Genomic DNA, 17,000 nt, shown 5'->3' on the forward strand with positions numbered 1-17,000 from the left:
ATGAATTTTAGCTGATACGTGGGATAAACGAAATCCTTTTGATTTATTTTGAATAAGCACGCACATTTTGTTTCTCTGTCTTTGACGGGCGCAACAAGTTTGGCAAACATTTTGCACTTTTGTATTTTAATTTCTGCTGCCGAGCATCGCCTTTTGTTCGCCTGGCCGGAATGCGAAATGAATGCTTTGTCACAGCCAGAGATAAAATACGTTTATAAATAAATCAGTTTGCGCCAGGATGAAGGAAGTGCCTGATGTATCTGTTGCCACTTTGGCAAGTTTAGCGCGCCACTTCTGGCCGCCCGACAGACACACTGACAAAGTGACAAACTGACAGAGTGACTAACTGACAGAGTGGCAAACTGACTGAGCGACTGTGACTGCGCTTGTCACTGTGCTGTCACTGCGACTTGGCCATAAATCTGCGCCGGATGCCGCGAAAAAATGCAAAACAATGCGGCTAAAATAAGAAGCGAAAAATATTAAATAATTTCATAAATGCTATCTGCTTAAGAGGTGACTGGGCCTTAATGCACCGGCATGACCTTTGAGGTGTGCGCAAATTAATTAAACGGCGATAAGTCCGTGTCGACATATTGTCAGCTGCCCCCGAGCAACACTAACCGATAAGTTTCGCTGTCCCTGAGCTCCTGCGTTTCCTGGGCTTCCTGGGCTTCCTGGGCTTTCTCGGCTCCCAGACCAGCTGGCCAGATCCCAGGCCTGTGTTCGCTAAATCGCTACACATTAAATGCAATTAAGAAATGATTGAAATCATAAATTAGCCCTAATTGGCCACAGGACGCTCGCCTCGTTCGCTCCTGCTGCTCCATGTCTACCCCCCTTCTTTCACCCACCGTTCCGATACTGTGCCGCCCCTGATGTTGCATCTTCACCGCTTGGAATACGCTGCCTTAACGATGACAGGCGGCACGTACTGGCTGGCCAAATTGTAGGGTGCAAGAATTGTAGTATTTTTAGCTGCTGCCCAGCACCGTGGGCTGCAATCTAAGGATCCGCTTCCTTTATATCTTTATGTCTTAAACCATAAATATATTTAGCTTAATGTAATGCAATTTTTATAAATCATTACACCAGCTTATTAGCTTTATTATAATAGTATATTAAGCATAGAAAGCAACAATAAAGATTGGGTTGATAAAGAAACCTACTCCTCACTTCAGTCTTCATTTATATCTAAAGAGTTTCAAAAAATTAAAAAAAAAAAAAACATATTTTCTACAGCCTGATAAAGACATGAATTAAAATGCCTATTAGTTGTTGAACAGCCATTCTCAGCGGTTAGCACAAAAGGCACTTTGTAGCGATTCCCTGGCCATCCATCAATTGACTGCAAATCGATTATGTCTGCCGTATCAGTTTCGAACTGTGATTGCTTAGCCCCACGCCCTTTCCGCCTCATCCGCCCCCTTGAACGAACCCGCCCCTTTCCACCTTAACCCCCGGAATCCCCACTTTAGCCACCTACCGAAACCCCCTGTTAACCCATTGTGAGCAATTTGGCGGCCGTGCGAACAGCGGCAAAAGCAAACACACAAAAGAGGCGCAACCAAATTGCCCAGTTAGCAACCTGTCCAGCCCCTGCCCCGCCCCAACCGCCCCCTTTAACCCATTGAGCTGGGCACACCGATAAGCATGTGTGTAAGTAGATGAAATTAAGATTTTTTTTATATGATTAAGCGTCGAGAATTTTTGACGGCAATGGCTCAGAGATATGTGAGTGCACTGAGCGAAAAAGGAACGTTTTCTGCATTATATTGTACATATAGATATATAAATATTATCAAAATATTTCATGACCTTTGATAGATACCAATAAAATAAAAACAAGCCCCATAAGAAATATCTAATTATTTTGGAATGCAGTCACTATATTAGCTGGCTTACTGCGAGGATTGCGCATGGTTAAACGGGGCAACTCCTTTTCTAGCCGTGTATTTGGCTCTCAGTCACCCTTTCGGATATCCCGCCGCTCAGGCTGAAGATCTTCGCTGCCTCGGTCGCCGCCGACTGCGCTGCTCGCCTCGCTGCCTTCTCGATGGCGACTATAAAAAGCCAAAGTTACACTGTTTCCGAATTAAACCGCTAAGAAAACAACGCGCGACAGCACACACACAGTCCACCAGCGTAGACCAAACATCCCACACATCCCACCACCACCCATAAATCACATTACATCCATACATCCACACACACACACATTTGCACCGATCCGAGTTAAAATGGCCACTTCCGGTTCGATCCTGCTCGCCATCTTCCTGCTCAGTGCCACCCTCATTTCCGCACAGCAGATCAAAGAGTCGGCGCCCAGTGCGCGATTACTAGATCGATTCGATAACCGATACCCCGACGGCAGCTACGAATATCGTTTCGAGTTGGACGATGGAACAGCTCGCTATGAACGCGGATATTTCGTTAAGATCAACGATGTGAAGACCCTGATGGTCGTGGGCTACTATGCCTATCGGATGACCGACGGGCGTTACATCACCGTGTTCTACAATGCCGATCAGTTTGGCTATCGACAGAATCAGTGTAAGTATCGGAAATTGCTTAACGGTTTTCGGTGTGAAGTGATCACAAAGAATTTTAAAGTGATGGCAAGGGGCTTTCATTCTTATAAATATTTTATGTATTATCTAGTATATAAATAGAAAAGCAATTTATTTTCATAGGAAGGATATTATTTGTTAAATTTTTTTTATATTTGCTACACCAAATCTATAATTCCGAATGAGAGCACACGAATGACGGCTTTAATTGACCACGAGTAAAATGATTAATGTAAACGAGCCAACCATTATCGCAACTCTTTCAGCGAAAATTAATAAGACACGCAAACACGCCGTCGATTATTTCCAGCCCAAAAGCACAAATAGCCCTCCCTCCACTCGAATCTGGTTTATATTAAATTATATTATTTTGGTACGCCCACAGCGATCACGCCGCAGGAATATCCCAATCTGCCGCGCTCCATCGAGGTGCCCATGGTCAGCGAGGCATCTGCGGCATCCGCGGCATCCGATGGCGTCTCCAGTTCCCAGTCCCAATCCCAGTACCAATCCCGTCTGGATGTCCATGGCAACCCCTCCATCACGACGACCACGCCCCGGGGGGCGGGGACAAATCGTAGGGGCCGCTACTGAGAGTTCGTAATTGCACACCATGCCCATTATTATTATTGGCTCCCTACATCGTTTTTTATACCTTATCTTTTTTTTTTAATTTTGTGCCCCGACTACTCGTATTATATTATTATGAATTTAATTTCTGTCCACATTTTTGTTGTGTTCAATGAAATGGGATTAAAAAATAATAAAAATTTATTAAGGCAAAGCAGCGAAAAATTATGAATTTATTATTGAAGATGTTTCCAGTTGTTTGTAGCTGTTTTGTGGATCTTTTTTTTTTTTATTGTTGTCCACGCCCCTTCGCGCCTCCAGCCCCCTTAACAGAGTTCGTTGCGAAGATTTTGCGATTTTTCGAAAGTCGCCGACAATTTGGCAATAAATTTACCACAAAGCGTTTCGGGCAATAAAACATACAAGTGCAGGGCGGCCCCTCGCCACCCTGGGGTTATATATATATATATATACATATATTTGTATATATTTGTATATATATTGGATATCTGGCCATATTTTTGCATTTTTAACACATTTTTGGCGAGGTTCTCGGGCCGAGGGCAATTAAGAAACGAAACCAAACAAGAAAATGTCCAGTGCACAGAGAAAAAGGCTATAGGCTATTTTTAGAAAAAAATAAAATAATTGATAAATTAGAAAAAATTTATAAATAAACAATAACATCATTTATTGTATTACACACAATAAATGTGTCTATCCTTATATATCTAAGTATCTATGTAACTGTCTTTATATGTCTATGTATCTGCGTATATATGTATGTATCTATGGTATATGTATATCTTTATGTCTGTAAAATAGAAAAATATTTTTCATTTGAAGTGTAAGACTTTGAGTTCCACGCAGCAGCGATTTGAAACGAAATGGAATGGAATCTCCGATTCGCAGCTCTAGAGTGTGCAAAGGTTCATCATAAATTTATTAAGTGCCGACAGGATACCTGGGAAACGAGTTCAACGCTCGGCTGACTTGCGGAATGAATTCAACTGGCAGCTGCTTGTTTTTTTTTGGTTTTTGGCCGACTATTAAGCCATAAAACATAAAAGGCCATAAAAAATCATCTTGAGATCGGATTGCAATGGACCAGCTTAATTGCTGGACCCTCGACAAAAAAATAAAGCATGATTTGTGTGCTCGTAAAATTGAAATTGATTTCAAATCAGATTAAGCCAAGTGTTGCATAAGAATAATGATTAAATAACTGAAGATGAAATACGCGCCTGTTTGCCAAAGAGAAAAGGAACATTAAGCACTTAAATCGCAGAATATTTTGCTAATCAAGACAAACAAAAATAAATTGGATTAAAAAGGAAATTGCAGAAGCGCAAGCTTTTGGTTGCAATGAAAGCAATACTTGCTTCGCTGCTTTGCTAAGCCGAAAAAAAGGCGATGGAAAGTGGGTGGCCAAAGTGGGTGGCACGTGGTTGGAAAATGGGTGAAAAACGGGTGGCAATGTGGGCGGTTGGGGCAGGTGGTTCGTGGCCTTCGACACTTGACTCGATGGCTTGCCACTGTTCGCATTGAGGAGCTCGGCTCCACAGACCCCAAGATAAATCCAAAGGAAAAGCCACGAAACTTAAGAAAATAAAAATGAAAGGAGGCAAAATGGGTTGGTTACGCAAATAGCTAGATGCTCTTGGCCACCAGTCTATTTGCGTACATTTTATAAAAATTAACTCTGCAATCGTTATGCGTAATTGAATGCGACGGCATTGCTGATGCCAGCATTTCGAAATAATAATATATTTTAATTTATTTTGTGCAAGCAAACTTCAACTATTTACACTCAATTTTGATGTTAATGAAAAGTGCCGAAAGTCATGGTAAATTGGCATTTTGATTAAAACAATTTGGGTTCACAGAAGGTGGGGTTGATATATTTCAAATAAAATGTATAGTCTACTGAATTTAAATAGAAAGTCTATTTGAAATCATCAGTAATTAGAGTGTCTCTTGCTCAGTTTTGTTTAAGTGTGGACTGCACAGTTCGTGTATTGTAATACGAAAAAAACACAATAAAACCAATTTGGCCAAGTACTTAAAGTGCCTTTGCAGTTCAACACGAACCGGCAATCCCCTTTCGAAATCCCCTCCAGAACTAAGGCTTTGCCGCTTTTCTCGCTTTTCCACTTTCCGACTTCCTGCAGGACGAACACATGTAGCCGGGAGTCGTTAGAATTATCAATAAAACTTTACAAATCTTTTCCGGGAAGAAAAAGCCGGCGAAATGGATTGAGGCGAGGGGCAATGGAACGGAAAATAAGAATGGAATAAAACCAAATACAAGGGAAAAAGTTAAGTTGCAACTTTGTTAACTTTGACGCTTATTAAAGAGATGAACAATCCAGCAACTGAGTAACAGCAAAAAAACAGGAAAAAAAAGACAGCATAAAGGGAGTATAAATTCTTGAAAAACTTCGACTTGATTAAAGGGAAACCATGAGAAATTTCCCATGCCCCTTCCCATCAGTTCAATGTCAATGCCATAACCCATTCTAGTTTTCTATTTTTCCATTAAATTCACATCAGCCGAATCGTAAATGCCAGCCCAAAAAAAATATAAATATTTTTCCTCGCTCGCCTGAAATATAATCAAAAGGCAATAAATATTGCAAATGTGACAAAGCAGGCAAAGTTTAACTGGGACATGGGCCTCCTTTTTGCCACTCCCTCAGTTGCCCAGGAAACGGCTACAAAATGTTTGCATGCTGCGGCAACAGCAACAAACACCGAAAAAAAGCGAAAATGGCGACGGAAAAAAATAAGTAAGTCAAAGCCAAAGGATGAAGAATAAACAGAGGTGGAAAGGACGCAAAAAATGAGCAAGGACCAAAATTAACTTGGCCTGACCATAGATAAAAACACGCTAAAACGATGCCGCATTAAATTACCTATGGATATTATCTATGAAAATCCAAAAAAAATTACCATTTAATTTTATAATTTAATAAACATTTTTTTATTGATACTACATTTAATCCATATTGATTTCCTTAAAAGTATTTATTTACTATTTTAAGCATAAAAACACATTGCAGTACTGTTTCAAATATTATAAACTTTTACAAATATTTTCGAATGTTTCTACTAGCTGCTTGAAGTTAACATAGAATGCAGGCTACCCCTTTTAAAGGGTATGCGAAAAAAAGGGATAAGCATTGCGGCACACCCGTTGAGGGCACAGGTGGGGGGCGTGTCGAAAAAGGATGGCGAAAAAAATTAAATATAAAATGCAAAAATGGCTTTTAAGCAGCGAAAGTAGCGTTTAGCGGGGTGCGGCTGGCGGGGTGCCACCTCCCAAAGGACGCAGGACACGGGACACATGGCAGGTGTGTGGGTGGACAGGATGTGGCAAAAGGACATTGCTGTTGTTTGTCGTTGCCGGTGGGTGCCGTGCCGGCTGATGTGTGCAGTTCATCAGCGACCGCAGCAAAAGGCTGCGAGATCCTGCAAACACACCAAAAAAAAAGCAGGGGAAAAGGACAGCGGACAGCAGACACAGGACACCGCATCCTGGCAGTTAACCATCACAAAAACGAGCAAGAAAAGAGAGGAAATGAAATTATCATAGGGCTGGGCTTAGCGCAGTCAAATGAACCAGAAAATGGTTCATTAAAAACGAAAATATGGCAAAGCGCTCAGAAATCAAGCTGGGCACACTCGAGAGCCGGAAAATCACAACGAATCATTGGCGAGGGGAGCATTGTGTGGAGCCAGCTCAACTGCAGCCCTGAGTCAATTATGAAGTGCAAGCTAATTGCATTCCTTGGTTGCGTTCTTTTTTCCCAACAATTATTTTTATTTTTTTGTTGCTGCTGCTCTAATGCAATTGCCAGGCACAAGTTGTCCGCCAAGATCCTGTCTAACTAACTCCTTTGGCCACACTCCTTTGTTTATGCAAGCGGAAATTCATTATTTTAGCATGCACGCCGCAAATTATGCTATGAACTCGTGTGCACCTTCTTCCTTTTGAATTTGCACAAATTTCGCACATTTTTTTTTTAGTTATTTGCGAACTTTGCAGTTGGAATTACTTTATTGGGAGCGGATTAAATGCAACTGGCATTGCGGCCGAATTTCCTGGCAGAGAATTAACATTACAAATTGAATTGGGGCCCAGCAATTTATGCTGAAACATATGAGGAATTTTGGGCTAACTGCTGGTTTGGATATCTTAACCATATTTTGTGTAATTAAAAAAAAACAGACCAATAAACAGCCAAATGAATAATATGCGAATTAAAAACATTTGTGCAACATTCTTTATGGAGTAAACGAGTGCTAATTAAATAATTAATGCTCATCAATCGATCGCTCGAAAGCTGAAAAAAACCGACTAAACTAAATCAGCAAATAAGTGCCCTTATAAATATTTAAAAATCACCACAAATTGCCGCTCGTCAACTTGAACAAGAGAGATACTCGATTCGAGCCACTTGTTTTGTGGGCATACATTAAGTGAAGTCCGACCAATTATTTTCGCTTTAGCCAATAAAAAATGTGCTTACCAGAAAATCGGGCGACAAGAATACAAACAAAAAATAATAGCAGGACAAAGGGAAGCGCCAGCCGCACAACAACGGTGGATTTAATTTAAATTTTTAACGAAAATCCACTAAGAGCATTGCGAACGAGCAGAATTTCGACCAGGTTAGTAGCAGCATAATAATGCATATAAAAAACATTTAACATATAGTATATGCATATAAAGCACGCTCTTTTGTTGGCCGCAAAAAGGCGTAATTTCAGTTAATTTTTTTTTTTTTTTTGTTTTTTTGTTGCTCTGCCTCTTTGGTTTTAAATGAACACGAAGCTATTTGTTAAATCAATGAATTTTTTCGCTGGCCGCGGCAAGGAGTCCTCTGGAACTGAGTTGCCGAATCCGGAACACACAGGACGACGATCCCATGTTCCATGGCCATACGCACACATTGATAATCACATTACAAGATATTTGGCGCACTTCATGGATTGTTCGAGCTGCGAGAAGCGAGCGAGTATATATGTATGTGTGCATATGATATATATACTATATGGCATAAAGTCAGCTCGTGTTAAAATCTGCTTTTATGATTAATTGCCGTGGCGCTGGAAAATAAACCACGACAACGCCGGCGACTTTGCTGCATTTCAATTTGTATTTTCATTTCGTTTCGCTTCGCAGCCATTTTCATTGCTCGACCACTTTTCCGGGCATTTTCCATTTGGCACATTCACACATTTTGGGGTTTTATTTCGCTGAACACGATGTATGTATGTAATTCGGCATTCGGCTGATTAAAGCATGATCCTTGTGTAATCGCTCGTTAATTAATACTCGCATTCATTTCTCGCACGGGTTAAAGGCGCCCAGCGCAAATTTAGCAATTAATTTCTAAATTATATATATTTCATAATTGGTTTGCCAACATATTTGGGTATTTAGCTAATTGCACTTAAAAGGCCTAAATTGTTTTTCAATATTAAGTGCAATTGTTTTCTTTCTACGAGTAGCATTATTAGTATTTCAGTTTTTATTATTATTATTACTATTTTTTTTTTTTTTGGTGCTCCACCACTTGGCTCTCCCCATTAAATTCCACTTGGTTCCACGATTCTTCCGCCTGCGAATTTGTTGTTCGTTTACTTCTCATGGAAATTGGCGCGTTTATCTTGCATTATTTTGCGCACATTCGCTTCGCATAACTTTCGGCCTCTGTTGCAGTCAGTGTTTCGTTGGCTCAACTTGAACTCAGTCCGTCTGAAATGCACTGAAAAAAAAGTGGTAGTGCAACACAAAACAAGAAATTAAGTAAAAAATGATATTCTTGGAAAACTGAGGCGCATGTAGTGGAATAAAATATCTAAGTATAGGTATGGAGTACAAATATAGAACTATAATTTATTAGAAATATAATATTTTACCGTCTCAGACTAAGAAATACATATTATTTGGCCACTTCCGCTTTAATAATTTAATTTTTTTATAAATGCCACATTTAGCTGTTACATACCTTCCCACTTCTCAGATATACCCTTCTAATCTTAGAGCAACGAATATGAATACCTATAATGATGTCCGTTAGTTGGTTATTAAAACGTCCATTTAAGTCCATTTCTTTCAGTGCTCCCGAGACTTTCGCCATCCATTTCCGTTTCCTTCAGAGCGCAAGAATGGGTCTGCAAATGGGAGCGAAAGGACGAAGGAAAGCAAAAGGACGAACTGCACCTGGCATTTTTGGCGTTCCCGGCACGCGCTCACTAATTTTATTCCTTAATAAAAACTACAGGAGCACCACGCGCGGGAAGAAGAAAGCGAGAGCCGCTCGTGCACGTAGCAATCGCAGCCTCTCTTTCCGCCGCCTCAGCGGCCGTCTCTTTCTTCCCCCGGGTGCTGCCATCTCACTCATTGGCCCCATTGCGGGTATCTGGAAGAGAGGGGGGGATGCTACCTTTGGCGAGGTGCGCTATCAAACTAGCAAAGTTCATTAAAGTGATAATTACAAAGGCCGTAAAAGGAACGACGTACGGCCAAGACGACAAGGAACGGATATACGAGCTGCAAACTGAAAAATAACCCAAATAAACAATGGAAAACAAGGAGAGCTTTGCCAAAGGTTTGAGAGGGGGAAAAACAGATGGGGGGGGGAGTTGGTGAGCCCAGGAAAATCGAGTGCTTGAAAGCCAGTTTTAGTAGTTATATCACTTTATTTACAGGTAGATATTCTGGGGATATATGTGTACTATATACAAAATGTACATGTGTATATTGCAAAATATATCTTAAACTTTTTAAGATTCTATTAAAATGGAAAAGTCGTGTTCCAATTTAATTGCCAGATAACCCATATGAAAATATTTAGCTACATATTCTGGGAAAATCATGGAAATCGGGGCAAACCGATAAAGTAAGGTAGGACATGAATTTAAATAATCATAAGCCGAGACCCAAAAAGGAACTTTGCACAGCTGCCAACAGGCTGACGCCCAAGGACCAAGAAAACTTTGCGGCATAAACAACAAACAGGGAAAATGCGGTAGAGGAGGGGGAGCGGGGTGGTGTAACGGGTGGAAAATCGAGGCAAGGAACAGCCATAAACTACAATTGAAAGAAACAACAAAGACATTGCCAGCAGCTACAGCAGAAGGCAAAAAGTAAATAAATAAATAAATACGTACATATGTATGCAAAAATGCCAAAAGGATTGGGCAAAAGTGAAATACTTTGATATGCATCTAAATGGCATCATCAGCATCATCCTTGCCACTGCCCTTAACCCTCGACTGCCCACGGGTTTTTTAAGTGCGAAAACAGCGTGCACTCAGAGAAACTCAAACTGATTGTAAGAATAATGTTTAATATAGATAATAAATCTCAATAAAAATTATAAAATTTAAGAATAAAATAAAATCAATATAAAATAGTAATATATATATATATATATATGTATATATATATATAATATAATATATAATTAAATTAATTAATATGGCTAAATACTGAAATCTGTTATCATAACTTACTTTCATTATTCATTCACCATTAAAGCATACATCAAATGTACCAAAACATCTCAATCTTAGCAATATTAACTTATTATTTTTGTTTACTTATATTATGTATATCTAAAACCTTTTCTCTCAGTGCAGCAGCTGCACAGCAGCCACCGAAGATGGCAATCAGTAGCACTGCGATTGAGAAAGCAACAGCAAATAGAATAGAAATCGGGCTTAACAACAACAACATTGGGTGTTTGCAAAATCTGGTGAAATAAAAATGGTGAAAAAACAAAATACAAACCAGCAATGGACAAAAAACGCAAAAACAAAAAACATATACGTAACACCAAAAGCTACAGACAAACAAAATAAAAACACTGCAAATCATTTTGTGGGCTCTACATTTTATTTCGCCATTTGTTTGCCCCCAACAAAGTGAACATTGGGTCGAAAAATTATAATAAATAAATACTTATACATTTTATAAATATATGCAAACAAAGCAGAAAAAAAGATACAAATATATCTTCGTATAAATGCCAGTTTAATCTATTTAAAAAAAATGTTGTTTCATTTCACAAGCAAAAACTAAATAAAAATAAGACCAGTTTTCTTTACAATTTATTGGCAACACTTCAGCTAAAATAAGTTATAAAAAAAATGCAAAAAAAATATATATATGTTTACTTAGTGTGGCTAGTGGTTAGCACCACTGTGCCGCCAGCTGGAAATCCTGCCCATCCTCATTCACATATTGGTCGCTTTTGTGGCTTTGTAATGCAAATGTTTGGGCAACCCTGGCTGGTAATAGTGGAGCTCGACTGCGCGGGCGGCAGGAGGGGGCGTGGGAAAATGGAAAATGGAATATACAATCACTATTGATGGCAACTCTGGACACACTCACTTCTATAGACATTGTAGCCCCGCTCGTCGGCAATGTAGTACTGCGTCTGGATTTGGTTTTTGGGTCCGGGAATGGGCACCGAATTGTAGCCCTCCTGCACGTTGATCAGCCGGTCACCCACTTTCTTGGAGTACAGCTTCTTGTAGTTCACCAGGCCGTTGCTCATCACCAATCTGGGGGGATTTGGCAATATATTTTATTGGGAATATTTATATGATTGATTAGCGTATTTTATGTGTTTAACAAAATTATATATATATATATATATATATATATCCAAAAACCTTAGTTTGCATTTAGTTTGAATATTTGTTTTGTTTTGCTTAATTAATGGAAATCCACTCACTTGTACTCCTCGGTGCCATTGGGGTGTATAACGTGATAGTTTTGCACAACGTAAATGGGCGTGGGAGTGGGCGTGCCCGTGGGATGACTGGTGGTCACCGGGCGACCGGTGGTCGGTGAAGTGGGTGGTGGCACTTCGTCGAAGAAATAATCAAGATTCTCCTCTTCAAAGTCCATTTGCGGAAATACAACCAATTGATCCTCGTACAATGGCCATATTTGCTCAATAGGTGTCCCAATTTGGGTGGGCTTGGGGGTGGTGCTAGTGGTGCTACTGGTGGCTCTAGTGGTCCTAGCTGTCGTTGTTGTTGTTTCTGTTGTTGTTGTGGTGGCCAGCGGTGGACTGAAGTCATCACCATCCTCGATGTCAGTGGGCCAAACAACCAATTGTAATTCATAGATGGGCTGACTGTCCGGGGACTTCAAGTGGCGCCGCCAGTCCGGATTTGCCGCAGGCATCTCCTCCACCGGCTTATTACCACTGCCTGGTAACGCCCCCCTCTCTGGCAACGCCCCCTCATTGTGGCAGCCTAACGAGTCCATTGTCGCCGCATCGAAAGTCAATTTGCAGTCGATGCGTTGGCCATCCACTTGAGCAGCAGTGGCCTCCGTCTCCGATTCCAGTTGCAGCTCCTCCGCATGCGGGTTGTAGTTGTCGGTGGTGGTGATGGTGGTGGCGGTGGTGTCCGGATCCGAATCCAAATCCGAATCCGATGCGGAGTACGGTGCTGTAACTATCCCGGCCTGCAGCAAAGGGATTAGTGTGGCCGCCAGTAGCAGCACCTGCAGGAGGACCAACTCCGGCCGGATTCTGTTTGATGACATGTCTGCGGGCGCTTTTCCTTGCCTTTTGCACGCTGCCAAAAGGCCCGGACTTGTATTTATACGAATCAAAGGCAGTCAGTCGCTGCAGGCTGCAGCAGAATTCAAGTTGACTGAATCATCATCATCGTCATCATCATCACCATTATCGTCGGCTGCACTCTAGACATCGGGAATATATATATGCATTATACATGTACAATACCGTTATGCGCCAGAACGGCAAATACGCTGGCTTTGAAACGGCCACTTTGGAGAAGGTCCCACAATAAACAGGCAAAGCGGACTTAACCCGTGAATTAATAAAGTTGAACAAAAAATAATTTGGCACAAATCATGGCTTTTTGGAATACTATAATCGCATTATCTAATTTGTAACATAAAAGTAAATAATGCGATTATCTTAATTGCTTGCAAAGAATATTATTCATACGCAGTGTATATCTTTAATATTTTTCAATTTTTTGCTACGTTTAAGCTGGGAATAATTTTTAGTTTTTTAAGCCAGTAATATTATTTAGAAAAATGTTTAATAGTGTATAATTTTCAAGCAAGAGTTATTTCTACCAAAACATTTATAGTTCCACACATTACGTATACGCAGCGTTGCCTTCCGTTTGTATTTCTATTTTTCAATTACCAAGAATGTTAAATACTCTTATCACCCCGTTCAGCAGCCAAGGGTTAAAATGCATCACTATATGATCATGTACAACCGAAAGATGATGAAAATCGGTAAATAAACATATGTACAACTGAATGAATGGGGAGAGGGTGAGGAGGAGGAGCTCAGATGCAGGATTGTAAAAATCTTTATAATCGCCACATTGTGTGTGAGCTGGTAAATGTGCTAATGGGTATTTGGTTCGCAGTTTGTTTGTTCCAGGGGTGATCGAAGTTCATTGGTTCAGTTACCGTCTGTGTTTTTATTTAGAACTTGTGTTTCATTAACAAAATTAAAAAATATAACTTGCACAGCTTTAAATGATATTTTAATATGGTTTACTAAGTTTTTTTTTTAAATTATTTTCCTGAGTTTAACGCAGTTAAACTTTAACGTTTTAAAGTGTTATTTTTAAGACCTTTTGCTCGACAAACCGGTTAACACTTTGAATCATTTTGGCTGCTTATTTCGATCATAATTCTGGTTCTGATTTTTTGCATATTTCAAGGGCATGCAGCTTTATAATTTAATTCAATTTCTATTTAATTGAACCAAAGGCGTCTTTAATGTGCAATTTGTCAAAAAAGTTTTTGATTTATGAGTCCGCAACAGCAAGCGGCTGTCAAGCAACTTGTTCATTTCACTCCACTTCTTTCTTAGTTTCCTTTGCTTGCCTTTGGGAAAATTTAAAATCTTACTACGAAATTTCCATGCAAACGAAACATTTTCCGCCAGCCAACCCGCATTTTGCGTTTCCTCTTCTTTTTCTTCCTGTTTTGTTGGCACAAATTTAATTTGATTTGATTTTGGCCGCTGGACATGGCAAGCCCCAGGCAATTTGTCAAAAAGTTATATAGCTACTGTGTATTTTTATGTGCCGGCATATTTAATGACATTTCCCTCATAGCGATTTTTTTCGAATTTTTAAAATAAAATCCTACATATAATATATCTTCTAAAATCTATAAGTAATGCCCAATTGATACACACCATACAAGTGGTGTTCCATTTGTTGAGTAAGTAAATCGGGAGGCAAAGATTGCTAGCTTAGGCGTGTGCAATGTATGAGGAATTAATTTGGATAAAATTGGCAAACAATGGGGGAGTAAAGGTAAGCAATTTGTTTGAATTCGCTTGGTAAATTAATTGCACAAGTTTGGAAAATTAATGGACACCTGCAGATCCACCAGTGGCATTGTATGTTGGTCAATAAGTGCGTGAGTGAATATTGAATTTAAGTTCCATAAGCATTCAAATGAAGATGCTGTAATTTTCCAGGAATATATAAATAAGTATATGGCCGTTATTAAATGCTGACCCACATTTTGTGTGAGCAAAGCGAGTTTTTTATCACCATTTTGATTCTTGGCAAATCTGGTTCAATTAACTGCACCCCAAAATATCATTTAATATCGCAATATGACCACAAAAATCATATATAAGAAGTGGCGAGCCTGATCACCACAGCAAAGCAACTCAAAGCTAGCTCTGATAAAGAACAATCTTTACAAAATACAAAAAATATATATTTAAAAAATACAATTGAAGGGAAAACTTGTACTACCAAACATGGCCAACATTCTACGTTTTACCATCTTTATGGCTGCCATTACTTTTGGAATGGCTTTAACCACAACAACGACGGCAAGCACAAGGGAACCCACTTCCACTGAAAAATCCATGGAAAAGGACGATGCCATGGAGTCCTTGGAACGACGTGACAAACGCCAATTGGTAAGTGATTATCGACTATTGCTTGGAAAAGCAAAATAGTCTTGGCAAACTTAAGTGTAGATTTTAAGTTAAACCAATACATTTTAAACCATTTCTTTTCCTCTTAATCGTGTTCCCAGACTGCCAATGGTGGCCAGAGCAGCCTGTCTGGTTCCAGCGGCAACTATCCCGTTTTCTTCGATGGCCTTAATGTGAATCCTCCGCTGCAGCAACTGCCGCCCCTCCAGCAATTGCCGCCGCTGCAGCAACTGCAGCCCCTGCAGCCATTGCAGCCGATCACGGTAGTGACTCCTGTGGCCTCCAGTTCGAATGCCCAGAGCCAGCAGCCGCAGTCCGGCTGGCTGCCACAGTTTGGCCAGAACCTTCCACTTATCGGAACCTGGGTGGGTGGCCTGCCCAATTTGATCAACGGCCTGGGACTCGGTTCGCTAAACGGCGGCTTCGGCACTCTGGGCGGCCTGAATCTGGGCAACCTGGGACTGGGTGCAGTGGCGCCGGTGGCCGCGGTGCCGGGACAACTGCTCGGCTCGTCATCCAATCCACAGACCACCTGCCCGCTCACCCAGAAGCTGAACTGCCGCTGTGAGCCGCTCATTCAGCTGCCGGGCCTGAAGCCCAGTTCCAATCCACTGAGGACGCAGCTGGTGCAGATCGTGCGGCAGAATGCCCGGAAGAACGAGGATGGTTCGCAGGAGGTGCGCGTGATCCTGAGCAGCGGACATGTGATCTACCAGCGGACGGCCAAGGATCGCGGCCAGAATGGCTACCTTGCCATGAGGATCCAGTCGGGCAGGTACTTCAACATCTACTACAGTGTCAACGAGAAGGAGTACACTGTGCGGGCGGATGTCAAGGACACGCCACCCTCCTCCGATTTCGACGACGAGCTGAGTGGTCAACTTTAAAAATTACTTAAAGGGAAATGCCTTTACTTACTTTCATTTTTTTTTCTATACTTAACTAGCCATATTTTATATGAAATGGATTTAAAATTATGTATTTGAACTGATATTTAAACATATTTAAGAACATTTCCTAGCAGAAGTGGAACAAGTCTTAAATACCTCAGTTTACGATCCAAATTCGTGGCAAGTCTCATTAAAAAGCACTCAAAGCACGGCCACATATGTTAAGCGCGCCCAATTTGAGCCCAGCCGCCGAAATTCTGCGTAAACTCCATTAATCCCTTTTTTATTCGCAACTTTTTTTTTAACTTCTACAACTACAAACTAGCTGCGAAAGAAATAAACTACAATGAAACACATTTTCTGACGATTGCTCCTTGGGGACAAAAAGTTTAGCTACAAAGACAAATATTCATGGGGGTGCGGCAATAAACTTGTTTTTATTGCCGAAAATGTTGTTAAAGGGTTAACAAGGAAGAGGAATTTTCCTAATTACTGAAGCCACTTGGAAAAAAGATAAATAAATATTTACTCAGGCAATATTTATTATCATTTTTCAGTATCGATTGTTAATTATACAAAGTTAAATAGTATTAACTTTACAATGGAAATACAAGTAGCTCAAATTCCAATCTACATTATATTTCTTTGTATTTTTTTACCATTAAGTGATCAAGTTTGTATATGTGGCAGAAATAGTTATAATTTTGTTTGTTTATTAGTTGCAGCAAGCCGACACCAGTTGAATCTGCTGGTCATGGAAAAACCCACAGAGAAAGAGGCCAGCAAACAAACAAAGAGCCAATGGGCAAATGGAAATCAAGCTGTAAAATGCCATATCCCTATCCCCCTCTCACTTCTTCGCTTTTCCGCACTCCACTTTTCCCCATTTTGCCTTTCAAGTTGCGCTCAGAAGTTTCGCAATGAGACGGGAAATGGAAACTGCCACGATATGCCCGGAAAAGCGAAGTCGAGTGCGAGGT

The 17,000-nt window shown here is 40.5% G+C and overlaps 3 protein-coding genes across 3 annotated transcripts; 2 read left to right on the forward strand and 1 right to left on the reverse strand.

Annotated features, from left to right (window-relative positions):
• The first annotated feature begins 2,106 nt into the window (after positions 1-2,106).
• On the forward strand, positions 2,107-3,365 carry LOC6618419 (larval cuticle protein 16/17). Its single transcript, XM_002042656.2, has 2 exons — positions 2,107-2,553; positions 2,956-3,365. The coding sequence occupies exons 1-2, from the start codon at positions 2,241-2,243 to the stop codon at positions 3,162-3,164; spliced, it is 522 nt and encodes a 173-aa protein (XP_002042692.1). The 5' UTR covers positions 2,107-2,240; the 3' UTR covers positions 3,165-3,365.
• Positions 3,366-10,682: 7,317 nt separating this feature from the next.
• On the reverse strand, positions 10,683-12,768 carry LOC6618420. The gene is made up of 3 exons (XM_002042657.2): positions 11,894-12,768; positions 11,548-11,720; positions 10,683-11,464 (listed from the first exon to the last, which is right to left on the reverse strand). The coding sequence occupies exons 1-3, from the start codon at positions 12,715-12,717 to the stop codon at positions 11,391-11,393; spliced, it is 1,071 nt and encodes a 356-aa protein (XP_002042693.2). The 5' UTR covers positions 12,718-12,768; the 3' UTR covers positions 10,683-11,390.
• Positions 12,769-14,865: 2,097 nt separating this feature from the next.
• On the forward strand, positions 14,866-16,376 carry LOC6618424. Its single transcript, XM_002042658.2, has 2 exons — positions 14,866-15,112; positions 15,232-16,376. The coding sequence occupies exons 1-2, from the start codon at positions 14,948-14,950 to the stop codon at positions 16,015-16,017; spliced, it is 951 nt and encodes a 316-aa protein (XP_002042694.1). The 5' UTR covers positions 14,866-14,947; the 3' UTR covers positions 16,018-16,376.
• Positions 16,377-17,000: the final 624 nt, after the last annotated feature.

This window comes from Drosophila sechellia, chromosome X (genome assembly GCF_004382195.2).
Source record: "Drosophila sechellia strain sech25 chromosome X, ASM438219v1, whole genome shotgun sequence".
In the NCBI taxonomy this organism is placed as follows: domain Eukaryota; kingdom Metazoa; phylum Arthropoda; class Insecta; order Diptera; family Drosophilidae; genus Drosophila; species Drosophila sechellia.

Bases quoted from the DNA above. Each gene is read 5' to 3' on its own strand.
- LOC6618419 (XM_002042656.2), top strand. From the start codon at position 2,241: ATGGCCACTTCCGGTTCGATCCTGCTCGCCATCTTCCTGCTCAGTGCC. The intron at 2,554-2,955 runs GTAAGTATCGGA...GTACGCCCACAG, and splicing joins TGGCTATCGACAGAATCAGT to CGATCACGCCGCAGGAATAT.
- LOC6618420 (XM_002042657.2), bottom strand. From the start codon at position 12,717: ATGTCATCAAACAGAATCCGGCCGGAGTTGGTCCTCCTGCAGGTGCTG. The intron at 11,721-11,893 runs GTGAGTGGATTT...AAATCCCCCCAG, and splicing joins AATGGCACCGAGGAGTACAA to ATTGGTGATGAGCAACGGCC. The intron at 11,465-11,547 runs GTGAGTGTGTCC...CCGCCCGCGCAG, and splicing joins GGGCTACAATGTCTATAGAA to TCGAGCTCCACTATTACCAG.
- LOC6618424 (XM_002042658.2), top strand. From the start codon at position 14,948: ATGGCCAACATTCTACGTTTTACCATCTTTATGGCTGCCATTACTTTT. The intron at 15,113-15,231 runs GTAAGTGATTAT...TCGTGTTCCCAG, and splicing joins GACGTGACAAACGCCAATTG to ACTGCCAATGGTGGCCAGAG.